Consider the following 16,886-nt stretch of genomic DNA (forward strand, 5'->3'; position numbering starts at 1 on the left):
ATGTGCAAGAATTCTTTTGATAAAGAGTTATGCTTTAAATTCTGTCTTTTTTAAAGATTGTAGTCAAAATGTTGTCTTTCAGTTAGCTCAGTTGTTCAAGTTCCAGGGCATTGATGCTTTTGTCTCCTCTCAGGTTCGGAGTGTAGCCAGATTAGATAGACACACTTTGGTCTTCTAGGTGGATTGACTGGCTTTGAAATGCATGTTTTTTTTTCAAGAACAAACACAAGAAAGAAAACTCATTCACTGAGCTGGTATCACTCTCGGGCTTTTCCCTCTCTTTTTAGATGACATTTCTTGACTGTATTTTAATTCTGTTTTCTCCTGTATAGACTGCAGGTTCATTTTCTTCAGTTATGTTTATTTAAGATGATTATTTAAGGTAGAAAGATGTAGGCAGGATTAAAAAGCCAAATTAAGGGGCTGGGGATTTAGCTCAGTGGTAGAGTGCTTACCTAGGAAGCGCAAGGCCCTGGGTTCAGTCCCCAGCTCCGAAAAAAAGAACCAAAAAAAAAAGCCAAATTAATACAAAATGTTCTTACTCGTCTTTGACTTCTATTTAAGGTGGGAGCAGAGAGTAGATCAGCATGGGCGTGTTTACTATGTAGACCATGTTGAAAAGCGAACAACATGGGATAGACCGGAACCTCTACCTCCTGGGTAAGTGTCTGAATTTAAAAATGGCGGTTTTTCCAGGACACCAAATCGTGTGTGTGCCTGTGGTCTCCCACGGTCCCTGTTCGCTTCCTCTCCTTTGTTTGCTTGATGCTACACAGACTAGGAGGACGAGAGCTAAAGCAGCAACTCTGAGCACGCTGAGAGGGCTGTTGCTGTTGTTAGAGTCTCCCTGCATATCCTGAGAAGACTCTTGATCCTCCTGCCTCAGCCTTTCAGCCTTGCAAGTTCTGAGGTTACAGACCTGTGTGCCATAGCATGCGTATCATACCACGAAGAGTGACTTTTCTTTTTATCTTGTCTAATTTAAAGATTCCATAGTTCTTATTCTTTTACTTTTCTCTCTGAGCTTTTTAGCCAGCTAAGAGCCACAAAATTTTAAATTAGTTTCTTCAAGAGGTATAACTCTACTAAGCATGGTGGCACTTGTCTGAATTATCAGCGTTCGGGAAGTAAACGCTGGAGTCAGGAGAGCAAGGTGACATAAAGCTCTACATAAAGTTAGAAGCCAGCCTGTGCTGTAAGACCTGCCTCAGCGGCTCCATTCCAAGAAAAGAACTGCAGCTCCTATTAGATATTAAGATAAAGTCTCTATTATTAAAATTAATGTTTACTAAAATCATTGCAAATGGTACACATGGTACTAAGCATTTAATGTATATATTATATAAAATTGAAAGATAATATATTTTTTTAATTCAAAGGGAATATGTAGCAAATATGGAGTGAGGGGTATGTGTTTCTGAGGTTGAAGATGGCTTTGAGAGTTTGCCTTGTAGTTTGTGAATTTGTTTCTCAGCCCTCACATGAGACAGTTTACAACTGCCTATTACTCAAGCTCCAGGGGATCCATTACCTTCTTACCTGTGCAGTCACCAGCACACATGTGCATATACATAGAAGTGCAGAATCTTTAGAAAAATATTAACTTTGCTAGATATTAACAAATATTGACTAACCCTTATAGAAATGCATACCTAAAAGTGGTTTGACTTGTTAAATTGGCAGGTAATATCATTAAGTGTTGATGAGAAACTCTATAGGAATGCTGGCAATAGTGTTAATTTGTCTCCACCAAAAGAATCTGATATAATATATATCAATCTTTAGTAATTCTGTATAGTATACTTATGAAATAATTTGAAGAAAAACCTTTTTTGTCTTAAAGTTATTATTACAAGTAAATTAAAAGTTAGTCGTATTCCTGTGTAAACTGTTTTTTCATTTGATACTTATTCTGAATATATATTACATTTAAAAGGCCTCACTGATACATGTTACAGGCTTTTTTTTTTTAATTAAAGATTTATTTATTCATTATATATAAGTACACTGTAGCTGTCTTCAGGCACACCAGAAGAGGGCATCAGATCCCATTACAGATGGTTGTGAGCCACCATGTGGTTGCTGGGAATTGAACTCAGGACCTCTGGAAGAGCAGTTGGGTGCTCTTAACTACTGAGCCATCTCTCCAGCCCATGTTACAGGCTTTTAAAGGACAAAATTTTAGAAACATTGAAGTTCACTTTGTAAATATGAATGAATGACTTCAGGTAAATCAGGAGCTGAGAATGCAGGTCAGTGACACTGTATTCAATAGCATGTGTAAGGCCCTGGATTTCGTTGTCAGTACAAAGAGAAAAATAGTCGTTTCTCAAGGTAAAAGCCTTACATGCTTTGTACAAGTTTTCTTAAATTAGTGGTTTCTTTTCTGGTTCAGCTGGGAACGGCGTGTGGACAATATGGGACGTATTTATTATGTTGACCATTTCACGAGAACCACAACATGGCAGAGGCCGACCTTGGAATCTGTCCGGAACTATGAGCAGTGGCAGCTCCAGCGTAGTCAACTTCAGGGAGCAATGCAGCAGTTTAACCAGAGATTCATCTTTGGGGTAAGAGCGGTTGATTTATTGGTTATTGTAATTGATAAAAGTCTTCAGTGTTGGGCTGAAGAGAAGGCTCAGAGGTTAAGACCACTCACTGGCTGCTCTTGCAGAGGCCCTAAGTTCAATTCATGCAACTGCATAGTGACACAAAACCAGCTACAGTTAGCTATGCCCTCTTCTAACATGCAGGTGTACATGCAGGCAAAACTCTGTATAAACAAGCAGTCTTCAGTGTTCAAACCCTGATTGCATGCATCGTGTGAGCACTAATGGAGGGCAGTGGGATGGTAACCTAGGTGCTGCCCTCTGTAGGTATTGATCTTGTCATGGATTCTTTCCTATTAATGTTAAAAAGAGACAGAAAAGAAGTTAGAACTCTTTAAAATCCATGGAGAAAGGATTAATAAAAATGAACCCAAGCACTTTGAAAAGAATTAAAACAATTCTAAATGTAGAATTGCCTGTAACTTACTAGAAAAATTGAAAGTTCAAGTCTCAGGGAGCCTAATTTATTTATTTTTACACTCCAGATTATATTTCCCTCCTGGCTCACCCTCTGACTGTTCCACATTCCATACCCTCCCCCGGAACCCCCGTCTCCACAAAGATGTCCCCCCCCCACCTACCCTACCAGATTTCTAAACTTCCTGGGGCCTCCAGTCTCTTGAGGGTCAGGTGCATCTTCTCTGACTGAACCCAGACCCAGGAGTCCTCTGCTGTATAAGTGTTGGAGGCCTCATCTCAGCTGGTGTGTGCTGCCTGGTTAGTGATCCAGTATCTGAGAGATCTCAGGGCTGCAGGCTAATTGAGACTGCTGGTCCTCCTACAGGGTTGCCCTCCTCCTCAGCTTCCTCCAGCTTTTCCCTAATTCAACCAGAGGGGTCAGCAGCTTCTGTTCATTGGTTGGTGCACATATCTGCATCTGACTCTTTCAGCTGTTTGTTGGGTGTTTTGGAGGGTGGTGAGCACCTCATAGCCTCAGTAATGGTGTCAGGTCCTCGGGCCTCCCCTTGAGCTGGATCCCACTTGGGGTCTGTTTCTGGACCATCTTTTCCTCAGGATCTTTTCCATTTCCATCCCTGCATTTCTTTCAAACACGAAGAATTATGGGTCAGAGCTTTGGCTGTGGGATAGCAACCCCATTCCTCCCTAGATGCCCTGTCTTTCTGCTGGAGGTGGATTCAATAAGTTTCCTCTCCCCACTGTAGGGCCTTTCATCTAGCTCCCCCCCCCCCCTTGAGTCCTGAGAGTTTCTCACTTCCCAGGTCTCTGGTACATTCTGGAGGGTCCTCCCAACCTCCTTCCTCCTAAGGTTACCTGTTTCCATTCTTTCTGCTGGTCCTCAGGACTTCAGTCCTTTCCCCCCAACCCAATACAAGATCATGTTCCCCTCTCCTCCCACCCCATCCCCTTTCCCTCCCTTCCCACTTGTGGTTGCTTTCTTCTCCCTCCTAAGTGGGACTGAGGTGTCCCCACTTGGGCCCTTCAGCTTTTTGAGTTCTATGTAGACTCTCTCTCTCTCTCTCTCTCTCTCTCTCTCTCTCTCTCTCTCTCTCTCTCTGTGTGTGTGTGTCTGTGTGTGTCTGTGTGTGTCTGTGTGTGTGTGTGTGTGAGAGAGAGAGAGAATATGCCGTGCATGTCCTTTTGGATCTGAGTTACCTCACTAAGGATATTTTTCTAGTTCCATTTGCCTGCAAAACTCAGAATGTCCTCGTTCTTAATAGCTGAGTAGTATTCCATTATGTAAATGAACCACATTTTCTGTACCCATTTTTCTGTCGTGGGACATCTGGGTTGTTTCCAGCTTTTGGCTATCACAAATAAGGCCGCTATGAACATAGTAGAACACGTGCCCCTGTGGCATGGTGGGACATCTTTTGGGTATATTCTCAAGAGTAGAATATCTGGGTCTTTAGGTAGGCCTATTTCCAATTTTCTGAGGAACCTCCAAATTGATTTCCAGAGTGGTTGACTTAGTTGCATAGTTGGGAATGGTTAACAACTTACTGATAAAGTCTCCTGAATAGACTGGTGTGCTGCTCAGCTGAAGAGCTTGTGGTCCTCAAAGTGTTACATTATACATGTGTCTACTCCGTGGAAGTTTACAAAGTACTTGCTTTACAAAGCTGGGCTGATGGTGTTCACCTATTATTCTAGCATTTGGGAAGTTGACCAGATGGCTCAGTGGAGCTCAAGAGTTCAAGACCAGCCCAGACAACTCAAGACACTAACGTACTACTAAAAAAACAAGAGCAAAACCAAAACAAAACAAAACCCAAAACACCAAAGATAACCAGACATGGTGGTACATGGCTTTAATTCCAGCACTCAGGAGGTGAAAGCAATTGGATCTCTGACTTCTAGGTCATTCTGGTCTATGTTGTGAGTTCCAGGTCAGCCACCTTGTCTGGGTTGGGTCAGGGTAGAGTAGAGATAAACAAAAAACAAAACAAAAAGAAACAAAAAACCTTTACTAAATGTCAATACATATTTTTCTTCAGACTAATAATGTAAATATAGTGATAAATATACAAAGTATATATCAGTGTTTTCCTTGCTGTGTGATTTGCTGCTAGGAATGTTATAACCTAAAGTCATAAAGTATCACAGAACTGTGTCTGAGAAAAGTAAAATAGTTCATGTCAAAACAAATCAGTTTGTTGCAGTAGTGGATAGAATTTAAACCAAAGAACCAGCTCTGCAGGCTGGGAGAAGCTGAGCCTCTCCATTGCTGGTGCCGCAGCACCGTGTGAGCTTTTCTTCACATTGCACCAGAGGAAAATGGCTTTCCTTTCCCTCCCAGAGAGTACCTTTCCTCCATTTTCTTGCCTGTTTCTTTTGTTTGTTTGTTTAGGGCCTTATTTACTTTTATGTGTATGAGTACCTGAATGTTTATCTGTACACCACATACATGTAGTATTCAGAGTCAGAAGTTCACATCCCCATGCAACTAGAATTACAGATGGTTGTGAAGCCACCATAAAGGTTCTGGGAGCAGAACCTAGGTCCTCTGCAAGAGTAGCCTGTGTTCTTAACTTTAGCCATCTCTCCAGCCTCTGCTGCCTTTTTTGTTGGACCTCATCATTAGAATGGTGTCTGTTTATTGAGTGGACAAATTCGTCTTCATCAGAGACAGTGTGGGGGCATGTTTATTGAGGGGTAGGTAGACTTAGAACTTCTTGGCAGCTGCTTTCCTCATGACAGTCAACACCATCTCCGCTCCTCACACATCCTCTGGGCTTGCTTGGATGTACATCCTCACCATCTTCTTCATGAGCCTGAGGGCTCACGTGGCTTAGGAACCAAGTGACACGAAGCATTGTTCATATGGTGCAGAGCCACATACCCCCTTATCATTTGCCACAGAAACGTTATGTGCTTGGAAAGGTGATCCCAGTGCTGGCCATGCCTCAGCTTGCTATACTCCTCATAACCTTGTGTCCTTGTGGGAACCTACTGCCATGGGCCAATGCAGACATTGTTGCTGCTCTTCCTTGGTGTAGGCCGGCCTTCACCTTCAGATCTTCTTGGCTAAGCCTTCTAAACAGCTAGAAGCTCATGCCAGTCATATCCTCTCTTTCCTCTTTTTTTTTTTCTTCTTCTTCTTCTTTTTAGCTCTGTTCTGTTTTACATTTTAGTTTCTGTTTTTCTAAGTGTGGCTACTAAACTTGCCTGCTGTTTGCAACCCTAGTTCCCATAGGATTCTCAGATAACTTGGGAGTCAGATACATCTGGTTCTTGGTTCCACAGTTACTTTGAGTAACTTTGAATAAGCTACTTAATCTCGCCAGGACTCACTTGCCTTCTATTAGAAATAGATACTTAATACCCTTTGGTGGCACCTATTGTCTTTCTACTTCCAGCTCCATCTGTCTCCTGTTTCTCTGTGGTTTTGAGTACACATGCAAGATTGTTTTCAGCTATCTTACCACTCTAGGTTTTGGTTTTATAAATGTCTTGTGGGGAGGTAGGGAGTATAATTTTTATGTTACTAGTAGAGGAAACTTTGTATCACAAAAAAAAACCTAGTAATTTATAGGTAAGAATTTATGTAATTACGTACTATTTTAATTTTACATAATTTTTAAATGTTAGATAATATTCCATAGTGCTTGCTTTCTTTCTTTTTTCTTTTTTCTTTCTTTTTTTTTGCTATATCTTAAACCAACATTTATTGCTATAACATAGGGTTTTCAAAGATATTTTTAGTAAGTAAGTATTTTAGTACTGTATAAAATTCTCTAAGGTGTGAATTCTATAAGAATATGTTGTATTGTGTACACTAGGGAAGTCATACTGAAATTCATACATTTGCTCTGAAATCATGTGTTTATGTTATGAATTATATTTGTTTAATTATTTATTTCTTTTATAGAATCAAGATTTGTTTGCTACATCACAAAACAAAGAGTTTGATCCCCTTGGTCCTTTGCCCCCTGGATGGGGTAAGCACATTAGTTTTTTTAATTTAAAAAATCTGTTAATTAGAAAATCAGGACTAGAAATGTTTGTCTAGCAAGGGTAGAGCTCCGAGTCTAGTCACTAGCATTGTAAAAAAGTGAAAAGAAACAGATTATTGATACAGTAATCTGGAAGGAACTCAAGGATGCTAATGCTTACAGAGGAAGGCCATTTTCACAAGATTATGTTCTTGTAGTACTCTTGGGATGCCAGTGTCTGTTACTGTCACCAAACACTTTAGACCAGATCATCTCTAATGAAAAGAAGCTGAGTTGGGGAAATGGCTTAAGTAAGAAACAGGTTTGCTGTGCAAACAGGAGTATCCGAGTTGAATTCCCAAAACTCAGGTAGAAAGCCAGGCATGGTAGCACATGCCTGCAGCCCTATGGAAGTCAGGGAGACCAGGAGAGCCCTGAAGTTTATTGGTCAGCGGAGCCTTATCAAATGGGACCTCCAGGATCAGAGAGACTCGTCTAAAAATCTGAGGGAAGCCAGGCTTGTACATAGACGGGAACATATATAATCCATCTTGAGAAAAACCCATCGTTTCTTTTCTTAAAATCATTTATACTCAAAACATTTTAGTAATAACCCAGAGAGATGGTTGGTATGTGCCTCTAACCTCAGCACAAGGAGTTCTGGGCCAGCCTTGTCTACACACTGAGTTTAAAACCAGCATCAACTATTGGAAATCCTGATTCAACCAAACAAAACAACCAAAGGCAGAAAGAGAGTGAAGTGCTTGTTGTATAAGTATAGAACCTGAGTTTACTCTCCACTCCCTATGAAGAAAGATGGGTGTGGTGCCAGGTGTTTATAATCTCTGGGGAGAAGATACCTGAGAGGATCCCTAGAGTTTGCTGGCTGGCTAAGCTAGCTCAATCAAATGAGTCCTGGATCAAGGAAAAACTCTTGCTCAAAAGACAAAGTAGTCCCTGAGAAGGAACACATGTGAGGCTGTCCTCTGGGCTCCATATGCATGTGCATAAACGTGCTTGTATATGTGCACATCCCCATCCACTAGGCATATATACAGCCATCACCAAACAGAGCCAAATAAGCCCTTTCTCTGTAAAGAAGGGGTGTGTAGGGATGGTCAGGGTAGTGGAATGGTCAGTGTATGGTTGATATAAAACAAAACAAAATGCTTTAGAAAAGGAGGTGTGACCCTTTGGTGTTGAAACTAACTTGTCAGATTGCATTGCTACACATCGATCATATGCTTTGTTTCTACAGTCCTATTTGTGTATAGATGAAAGCCCTACGTTTATATTCTACCCTCTGTTTCTTAGGATTTATGTTTACTTTTATAATGCACACATGTTTTGCCTGCATATGTATTTGTGTACCATGGGTAACCTGGTGCCTACAGAAGAGTGGGTCAGATCTGGAACTTGAGTTACAGATGGGTGTGAGCCACCACATGGGTTCTGGGCATTGAACTCAGGAAGAGCAGTCAGCGCTCTTAACCACTGAGCCACCTCTCCAGCCCCGACCTTTCATTTGATGGCAGAAGAACTTGGACTCGTCTTTATGGTGGTGATTATTATCACGCCATTTTTACTCTTTTGAAGCAGCTGTAGAAAAGATCACCCCTTGGTCTCAGCATTTTGAGTTGTGGGCTGTGTTGCCCTTATAGAAAAGCTTTCTTGCACGGTTGTTCTTGCCTTCTGTATCTGTGAGACTGAGCTACGGGAGGAGTATCTCAGGCATAAATTGCTTACCTAGTTAGTACTCATAGACTTTAAGTTCACATCTACTTTAACACGCACCAACCGAGATGTCATTTGTGTAAAGCTAAGTAGCTGGAAAGTTAGATGGGCAGGACAATGTAAAATAATCATTTTTAGCTTCTTAGAAATTTTTTTATTTAAATTTTTTTTGTTTTTTATTTTATGTGGATATGTGGGTCTATGTGTGGATATGTGCACATAATACCTCAGAAACCTCGAGTACTCTTGAGTTACAAACAGTTGTGAACTACCTGATGTGGGTGCTGGGAACTGAACTAGGTCCTCTAGAATAGCACAAGTGCTCTTAAGTGCAAAGACCGCTCCCAGCCCAAAAATAATATTTTATAATTTTACTAAGATTTGGAAAGAACTCTCAAAAGTGTGAGTGGGTAAGGCTGGATTATCTCTGACTCACCAGTTCCCCATGTACTGGCATGCAGATTTATGTTAATTATGAATGCTTTAGACCTTAGATGGCTTGTTCCCAGCTCACTCACGTAACTTAACCTATTTATACTGATCTACGTTCTGCCTTGTGGCTTGTTACCTTGCCTCAGTTTCTGGCTGATGACACCCTGGATGAGTCTTTCCCAGAATTTGTGGAAGTCCCACCTCTCCTCTCCTGTCCTGCTATTGGCCGTTCAGCTCTTTATCAGGCCAATCAAAAGGTGCCATAGGCAGGTGAAGGAGGACAGAGACACATCTTCACACAGTGTACAAAAAGATTATTCCAACATCTGGATTAGTGAGATGGGGGCAAGGCATATGCTCAAAAGCTAGAATATACTTTCACGTGTGTGATCTGAAAAAGAAATTACAAAGTCAGCAATCACCGAATGGGCAGATTCAGCTTATTTTGTCTTAGTTTGAGAGGAAAACTATTCCAACATTAATGCTGTGTGTTTCATTTTTTATTTAATGAAGAGAAGAGAACTGATAGCAACGGCAGAGTGTATTTTGTCAACCACAACACTCGGATTACACAGTGGGAAGACCCCAGAAGCCAAGGGTAAGAACTTCAGTGTGTGTGTGGCCTCTAGAGGTTATGTACCTTTGACTCGTTTATGTATTTTCCCCAAAGACCTTACAATGAATTACCCGCATATCTTTGAAGATGAAAAATGAGTGCTCATAATGTAATTAGCTTATAATGTAATTAATCATTACCTGTAATGAAAAGCTGGAATTTCATGAGTTTCATGGGGCAGGGCACAACTCTTTCCCACCAAATACAGTTACAGAACTAAAAAAAAATTCTGTAGTTGTAGACATCTCAGTATATTTATATGTTTATCATTTCATATATGAAGAGATATTATCGTTACAAGTTGCCTTTTTAATGCTTTGATGACACTATACAATGATTTCTCTGAGCTGTTTGTCATTCTGTGTGCTAAAGCTAGCTAAGACCTTGTTTAAAACAAAACAAAACAACAACAAAAAAAAATACACATGCTCAAAGTAATTCACATGCCTTTAATTCCAGCACTGGGAGGCAGAGGTAGACTGAGTAACTCTGTTTCTGTTTCTATTTCTACGTGTAAGCATATCTTCTTAGCGCTCTAGAGGCTAGAAATCAGAGATCAAGGTGTCACCAGACTCTGTGACACCTTTGAAGGCACAGGGAAGGGTGTGGTCCAGCCCCCGAGCAGCCACTACTCTATCTCCTCTGCTGCTCCTCCTTGGTTTGTTTTCTGAGGCAGGGTTTCTCCTCGTAACCCTGGCCGCCCGGAACGCACTCTGTAGACCAGGCTGCCCTCAAACTCAGACATGTGCCTGCCGTTTTCTCAAGTGCTGGGATTAAAGGAATGGGTCATCATGCCTGGCTTTTCCTAACTTATAGTTTGTTGACTTGTATCAGCAGTATTTTAGTCTTCAAATAGCTTTCTTTTCTTTCTTTTTTTTTAATAACACTCATTAGCTTAACTGAGTGAGGTTCCAACCTCATTTCTTTTTTTTTTTTTTAAAGATTTATTTATTTATTTAATGTATGTGAGTACACTGTAGCTGTCTTCAGACACACCAGAAGAGGGCATCAGATTCCATTGCAGATGGTTGTGAGCCACCATGTGGTTGCTGGGATTTGAACTCAGGACCTCTGGAAGAGCAATCAGTGCTCTTAGCCACTGAGCCATCTCTCCAGCCCAGCTTTCTTTATATATACATTTTTGTTCCAATTTCACCTCTTTTTTTTTTTCCTTCTTTCTTTTTTTCGGAGCTGGGGACCGAACCCAGGGCCTTGCGCTTGCTAGGCAAGCGCTCTACTACTGAGCTAAATCCCCAACCCCCCAATTTCACCTCTTTATATAAACACCAGTCCTATAAGATGTGTGATATATCCTATAGGAAGTGTAATATATAATTATATATAATCGTGTGTCTGTTTGTCTGTCTGTCTATCTACCTATCTCTATCTCTCTAATGGCATTATACACCAGTAATTCAAGCAGTTAGGAGACTTTAAGTAGGAAGATCGTGAGTTCCAGGCTAGTCTGGACTACTTAGTGAGCCCCTGCCTGAGAACAGCAGCAGCAACAGCAATAACAAAAGCCACTAGAGTTGCCGAATTATATTCAGTCATATTTTTTATAGAGAAATACTAGAGACAGTAGAAGGAAGACATTTACAGAGACAAGTCTGAGAGGAGTCCTAATCCCCATTGCTAAAGGAGAGAGGCATGCTTTAATGTTGGTAATATGTAAATGTTACAAACCAGGGAAGTCTGTGGACTCCAGTGAGATGTCCATTTACCCTGAGTGACCATTCTTCCACCTACATACTGACATTTGTATTGAATTATAGAATATGACTAAATATTCTCTTAAATTTTTTATTAAAATTATTATTCACTATACATCCCAGTATCAGCCCCCTCTCCTCCCTGCCCCCCTCACACAGATCCTCCATTTTCTCCCTCCCCTTCTCCTTTGAGAAGGTGGCGCTCCCTCTAGGTCTCACCCTCCTACTACTCCCCACCCCATGTCAGCACCCCAGCACATCAAGTCATTGCAGGACTAGGCACCTCCTGTCCCTCTGAGGCCAGACAAAGCTGCCCAGTAAAGGGAACAGGATCCACAGCAGGCAGGCAGCAGATTCAGGGATAGCCTCTGCTCCTATTGTTGGGGGACCTGCATGAACACCGAGCTGCCCATCTGCTACCTATGTGCCCTACATATGAGCCTAGGTCCAACTCAGGCGTGCTCGGTGGTTGATGTTTCCTTTTCTGAGAGCCCCCAAGGGTCCAGGGTAGTTGACTCTGTTGATCTTCCTGTGGTGTCCCTGTCCTCTTTGGGTCCCTCAACCCTTTTCCCAACTCTTCCATAAGACTCCCCAAGCTCCATCTAATGTTTGGCCATGGGTCTCTGAATCTTTTTCCACTGGCTGCTGGGTGAGGCGCTCATACGGAGCATCATTAGTGTTGTCGGGGATTGATTCTTGCCCATGGGGTGGGTCTCAGTGTGAGGCACTCCCTCCCTCAGTCTCTGCTCCATCTTTATATTTGCACATCTTGTAGGCAGGACACATCTTTGGCTTTGTGGGTGGGTTGGTGTCCTTATCCCTCCACTGGGAGTCCGTCCTGCCTGCTACAGAAAGTGGCCACTGCAAGCTCCATATCCCCCACTGCTAGGAGTCTGAGCTAGAGTTGCCCCCACAGACCCTCTGGATCCTCCCCCATCCCAGGTCTCTGACATCTCCTGAGATCTCCCCCACCCCACCACCAATTTCTATTCTCTCTTCCTTGCTCTCCCTATATCTGATTCCCCACCCTACTCTCCACCCAATCCCCTCTCCCACCCAGATTCCTCCCTGCATCCACCTCCATACCTATTTTATTTCCCCTTTGGAGAAAGATTCAACCATCTTCCCTTGAGCTTCTTTTTGGTCTGTTGATTATAGTGTGGTTATCATGTACTTTATGGCTAATAACCATACCATGTCTTCGGACTAAACATTCCTAACATTTTTAATAGTTTATAAAATACAATTAAAACAGTGTTCTTGGGGTTGGGGATTTAGCTCAGTGGTAGAGCGCTTGCCTAGCAAGCGCAAGGCCCTGGGTTCGGTCCCCAGCTCCGGAAAAAAAGAAAAAAGAAAAAAAAAAAAAAAAGACAGTGTTCTTCTGAATACAGTACTTTATCCTTTTAAAGTACATTTTAAAGACTGTTACTTTAACAGTCCAAACTAGTAGTGTTTCTCTATAGAGTGATGTTAAATGCCTCAAAGCCTCTGCTTTTTGTTTTTTGTAATGTAAACTTAAGTATTTCCAATGTTTGCTCAAAGCAAGCCCATCAGATCTGACACAGGGGTGGGAGGCAAGGCTACAGCTCAGTTGGTACAGTGTTGTTGCATGGAGCCCTGGTTTTGATCTTTAAGAGCCCCATGGGTGGCATATGCCTGTAATTTCAGTGCTAGAGAAGTAGAGACAGGAAGGTCAGACGTTCAAGGCTGTGCTAAGCTAGCTATATGATGAGTTCAAGTCCAGCATACATGAGACCCTATCTCAAAAGAAAAGAAAGAGAGAAAAGTAAATGAATAAAAGTCTCATTCATTTTACCCAACCATCTGAAAAGTCTGATTGCATTTATGTCCACTGTAAATTCTCGGGTTTACTAGAATTCATTTTAATATTTGTGCAAATGCATCAAGTATGGGGCACATAACAGGTTATTTACAGAGGTCACTATTGCTTTATAATCCACTTAGGCTCTACCCTCACTTAACAGTCGGAAAGTGGAGGGTTTCAACATACACCTTGAAGGACGAGGACGCTGTGCTCAGTGCATAGGAAGTCCTGGGAGAGACTTTCTTTTACTTCATTTTCTCATATAGTCTTACTACATAATATTGTCTTGATTGTTTAATATTTTTATATGTCTTTTGAGAATTTCATGTCTGCAGTGTGTTTGGTCTTATTCATCCCTCTCCCAGCTCCTCCAGTTCTCCTCAGTCCATCTCTTTTTTTTTTTTTTTTTTTCAAGACAGGGTTTCCCAGTGTAGCCCTAGCTGTCTTGGAACTCTGTAGACAGGCTGACCTCAAACTCACAGAAATCTGCCTGCTTCTGCCTCTTCAACACTGGGATTAAAGGTGTGCAGCATTGCTGCCTGGCTTCTCCCAGTGCAGCTTAACTTTATATCCTCATCATGTTTCTTTAAATAGCCCACGTAGTTCATTTAGGCCCATGTGTTGCCTCCAGTTTTGTCTTTCGCTTTTTGGGTTTTGTTTTGTTTTAAGACAGGATTTCAGTATATAGACCAGGCTATCCTGGAATTCATTATGTCCATTCATATAGATCAGGCTGTCCTGCAACTCAGAGATTCACCTGCCCCTGTCTCTTGAGCACTTGGATCAAAGGTGTGTGCCACTATGCCTGGCTGTTGCCTGTATTTTATGGATAAAAAAACTGAAGTTTAAAGGTTAAAGAAGGTTGCCCAGAGTTCCAGGACTGGTATAAAGATAAGTGAAGGAAGTAGGTAGGGATATTTCATAAAGAAATTTAAGTTGCTTTAACAGAGAAAACAATTTGTCAATGGGGGAATATGTTATTTGGCTGTGACAGTTGTGACTTGTTCGGGAAAATGATCAATAGCCATGTGTGTGCGATCTCAGGGTTCCTGAGAGGGGGTGTAAAAGGGAAATTGGATTGACGAGGTCTGTCAGCAGTATCATATGTAGACCTAGGTGAGACCAGGAGCAGCAGAACCATATAGGCGGCTGCTTGGACAGTGCAGATGAGGAGAGCTAGAGCCATGGTGGGAGGGAAGATAAGGGTAGGTGTGAAGACGTCAGAGGGTAGTGAGGAGGGAGCTGAGGTACCATAGCTGTTGGAGGTGACTTGTTGAGTGGATGGGAGAGCATTGGGATAGAACTGTGATGATTGATTTTGAATGTTGTTGTTGATGACTTTAATGTGTGTGTAAAATGTCCAGCTAGGGATCTCTTATTGTATACCTGAAAATACAGAATCATGTATGTTTTCTGAAAGATTTATTGTTCGTGGGTATTTTTAGTTTCTGTATTTGGTAAAGAAGAAAGTCTTTTTTTTTTTTTTTTTTTTTTTTTCTTTTTTTTTCGGAGCTGGGGACCGAACCCAGGGCCTAGCAAGCGCTCTACCACTGAGCTAAATCCCCAACCCCAAAGAAAGTCTTAATATTCTTTGTTTTCCTCTGTATTTTTTAGTCAGTTAAATGAAAAGCCCTTACCAGAAGGCTGGGAAATGCGATTCACAGTGGATGGAATTCCATATTTTGTGGACCACAATAGAAGAGCAACTACCTACATAGATCCACGCACAGGAAAGTCAGCCTTGTAAGTTCTCTAAACATTATAAATCAGAAGCACAGCTAATTTCTTGGATTTTCACGAAAGATTTCAGTTAACAAAGACAAAGTTGTACTTGAGGTGGCTCCTATGTAGGTCATGGTACATGTAATCTTGATGTTTTCTTGTTTTGTTTTGTTTTTGCTTAGGGATAGGGAAGAGATTCTCACCTTGTAGCCTTGACTGACCTAGAACTCACTCTGTAAACTAGGCTGGCCTTGAACTCACAGAGATCTGCCTACCTTTGCTTTCAATGCCTCTAATATTTTGGGATTAAGATATGCACCACCACAATGTAGCATTTGCATGTTTTTTAAATTGAATTGTTTAGTTTTTTTGGTCATATTTTATGAATGGGGGGTGTTTTTGCTGTTGGTTTTTCTTTTTGAAACAGATATGCTATGAGCCCTGGTGGTCTGAAAATCACCCTCTAGACCATCCTGGTCTTGAACTTATAGAGATTACCTGGCTCTGCTTCTGCTGTTCTTAAAGAGTTGCCTAGGAGTTCCTTATACATTGGTATGACTCACTCAACGTGTTATGAGAAATGCCTCATTATGTGAGCATTGAAGAATATACTTTCGCAGCTAGACTATGTATTATATACACTCAGCCCAGATGTAGCCTAAGATCACGATGAACAAAACACAAGATTAAGTCAAGCGTGAGAAAAATGATATAATCAGGATACACAGACATTTGTAAACCACCTAGCCAGTGTGCTGGGATCCAAGTTCTGGTCCTTCAATAGAACAGTCAGTGCTCTTAACCACTGAGCCATCTCTCCAGCCCTCTTGGTTGTTGTTATGTCAATACATGATTTCATGTGTCGTCTAACTGTAACTCCCACATGGTATGAAGGATTCAGACATCAATTCTTTAATTATGCTAAAATACTTTTCCTACTATTTTGCTGAGAGTTTTGTACTTCTGCATATTAAAAGCATGTGTGTTTACAGCAGAAACTGAGAAATCAGTCCAATCAGGCACTAATAAAGTTATAGAGATAACTTAGATGTGGAAGTAAATTATAAGTAGATAATGTTATTACTCATTTTGGTTATAATTAAGTTTGGGTACATATAACACAAAGTCCTACAACAATAATAGCTTATATTCAATATTAGCATATTTCTCCACAATATTTAAAAATAATCTGGGCCGATAACGATGTATGCCTGTATAAATGTATAACCTGTAACTCAGGTGCCGGGAGGTGAGTGCCTTCCCAGTACCTCCTCTGGTACCCACTCCCTCCTCTGATAAAATTAAAGCCAACAGTGTAAACTCACCATAAAAACAGACTAGAGGAGAAAACTCCTACGACCTGGGGTAGTTGCCTCAGGAGTTAAGAGCATCGCTGCTCTTGAAGAGGATTCCAGTTCAGTTTCTGGCATCGATTTAGCAGCTAACAATCATCTGTAAATTCACTTCCCGGTGTCCTCTCTGGCCTCATTGGGCAACAGGCACTTACATGGTATATGGAGATACATACAGGCCAGGCCAAGACTCATGTACATACAAATAAATGAATCTTTTAAAATAAGTCATATAATTCAGTAAAAACTTTCGATGAAATTCAAAGCAATCTTATGATCCACTTTCACCTGCCTTGGAAAGCTCTTACATACACGAGTGCAGACAAAAGCCTCAGCCAACATCATGCCTAATGATGACTAATTACTCTATAAGATCGAAGATGGTTATGATCATTGCTACCATTCAGTATTATATAGGCAACCAAGTGTAAAAAAAATAAGAAAAGGATGTAGAAGAGAGGCTGGAGAGGAAGAATTAAGGTGTCTGTCT

The 16,886-nt window shown here is 41.3% G+C and overlaps 1 protein-coding gene across 2 annotated transcripts in view; it reads left to right on the forward strand.

Moving 5' to 3' along the window:
- The window catches only part of Itch (itchy E3 ubiquitin protein ligase), a 91,443-nt gene that overhangs the window by 49,749 nt on the left and 24,808 nt on the right, over positions 1-16,886 (forward strand). For both annotated transcript variants that reach the window (XM_008762336.4, NM_001005887.2), the window contains exons 10-14: positions 565-660; positions 2,396-2,570; positions 6,940-7,009; positions 9,683-9,767; positions 14,937-15,065. In XM_008762336.4, coding sequence (XP_008760558.1) covers positions 565-660; positions 2,396-2,570; positions 6,940-7,009; positions 9,683-9,767; positions 14,937-15,065 — 555 coding nt within the window. The remainder of the gene's footprint in view (positions 1-564; positions 661-2,395; positions 2,571-6,939; positions 7,010-9,682; positions 9,768-14,936; positions 15,066-16,886) is intronic.

This window comes from Rattus norvegicus, chromosome 3, assembly GCF_036323735.1.
Source record: "Rattus norvegicus strain BN/NHsdMcwi chromosome 3, GRCr8, whole genome shotgun sequence".
In the NCBI taxonomy this organism is placed as follows: Eukaryota; Metazoa; Chordata; class Mammalia; order Rodentia; family Muridae; genus Rattus; species Rattus norvegicus.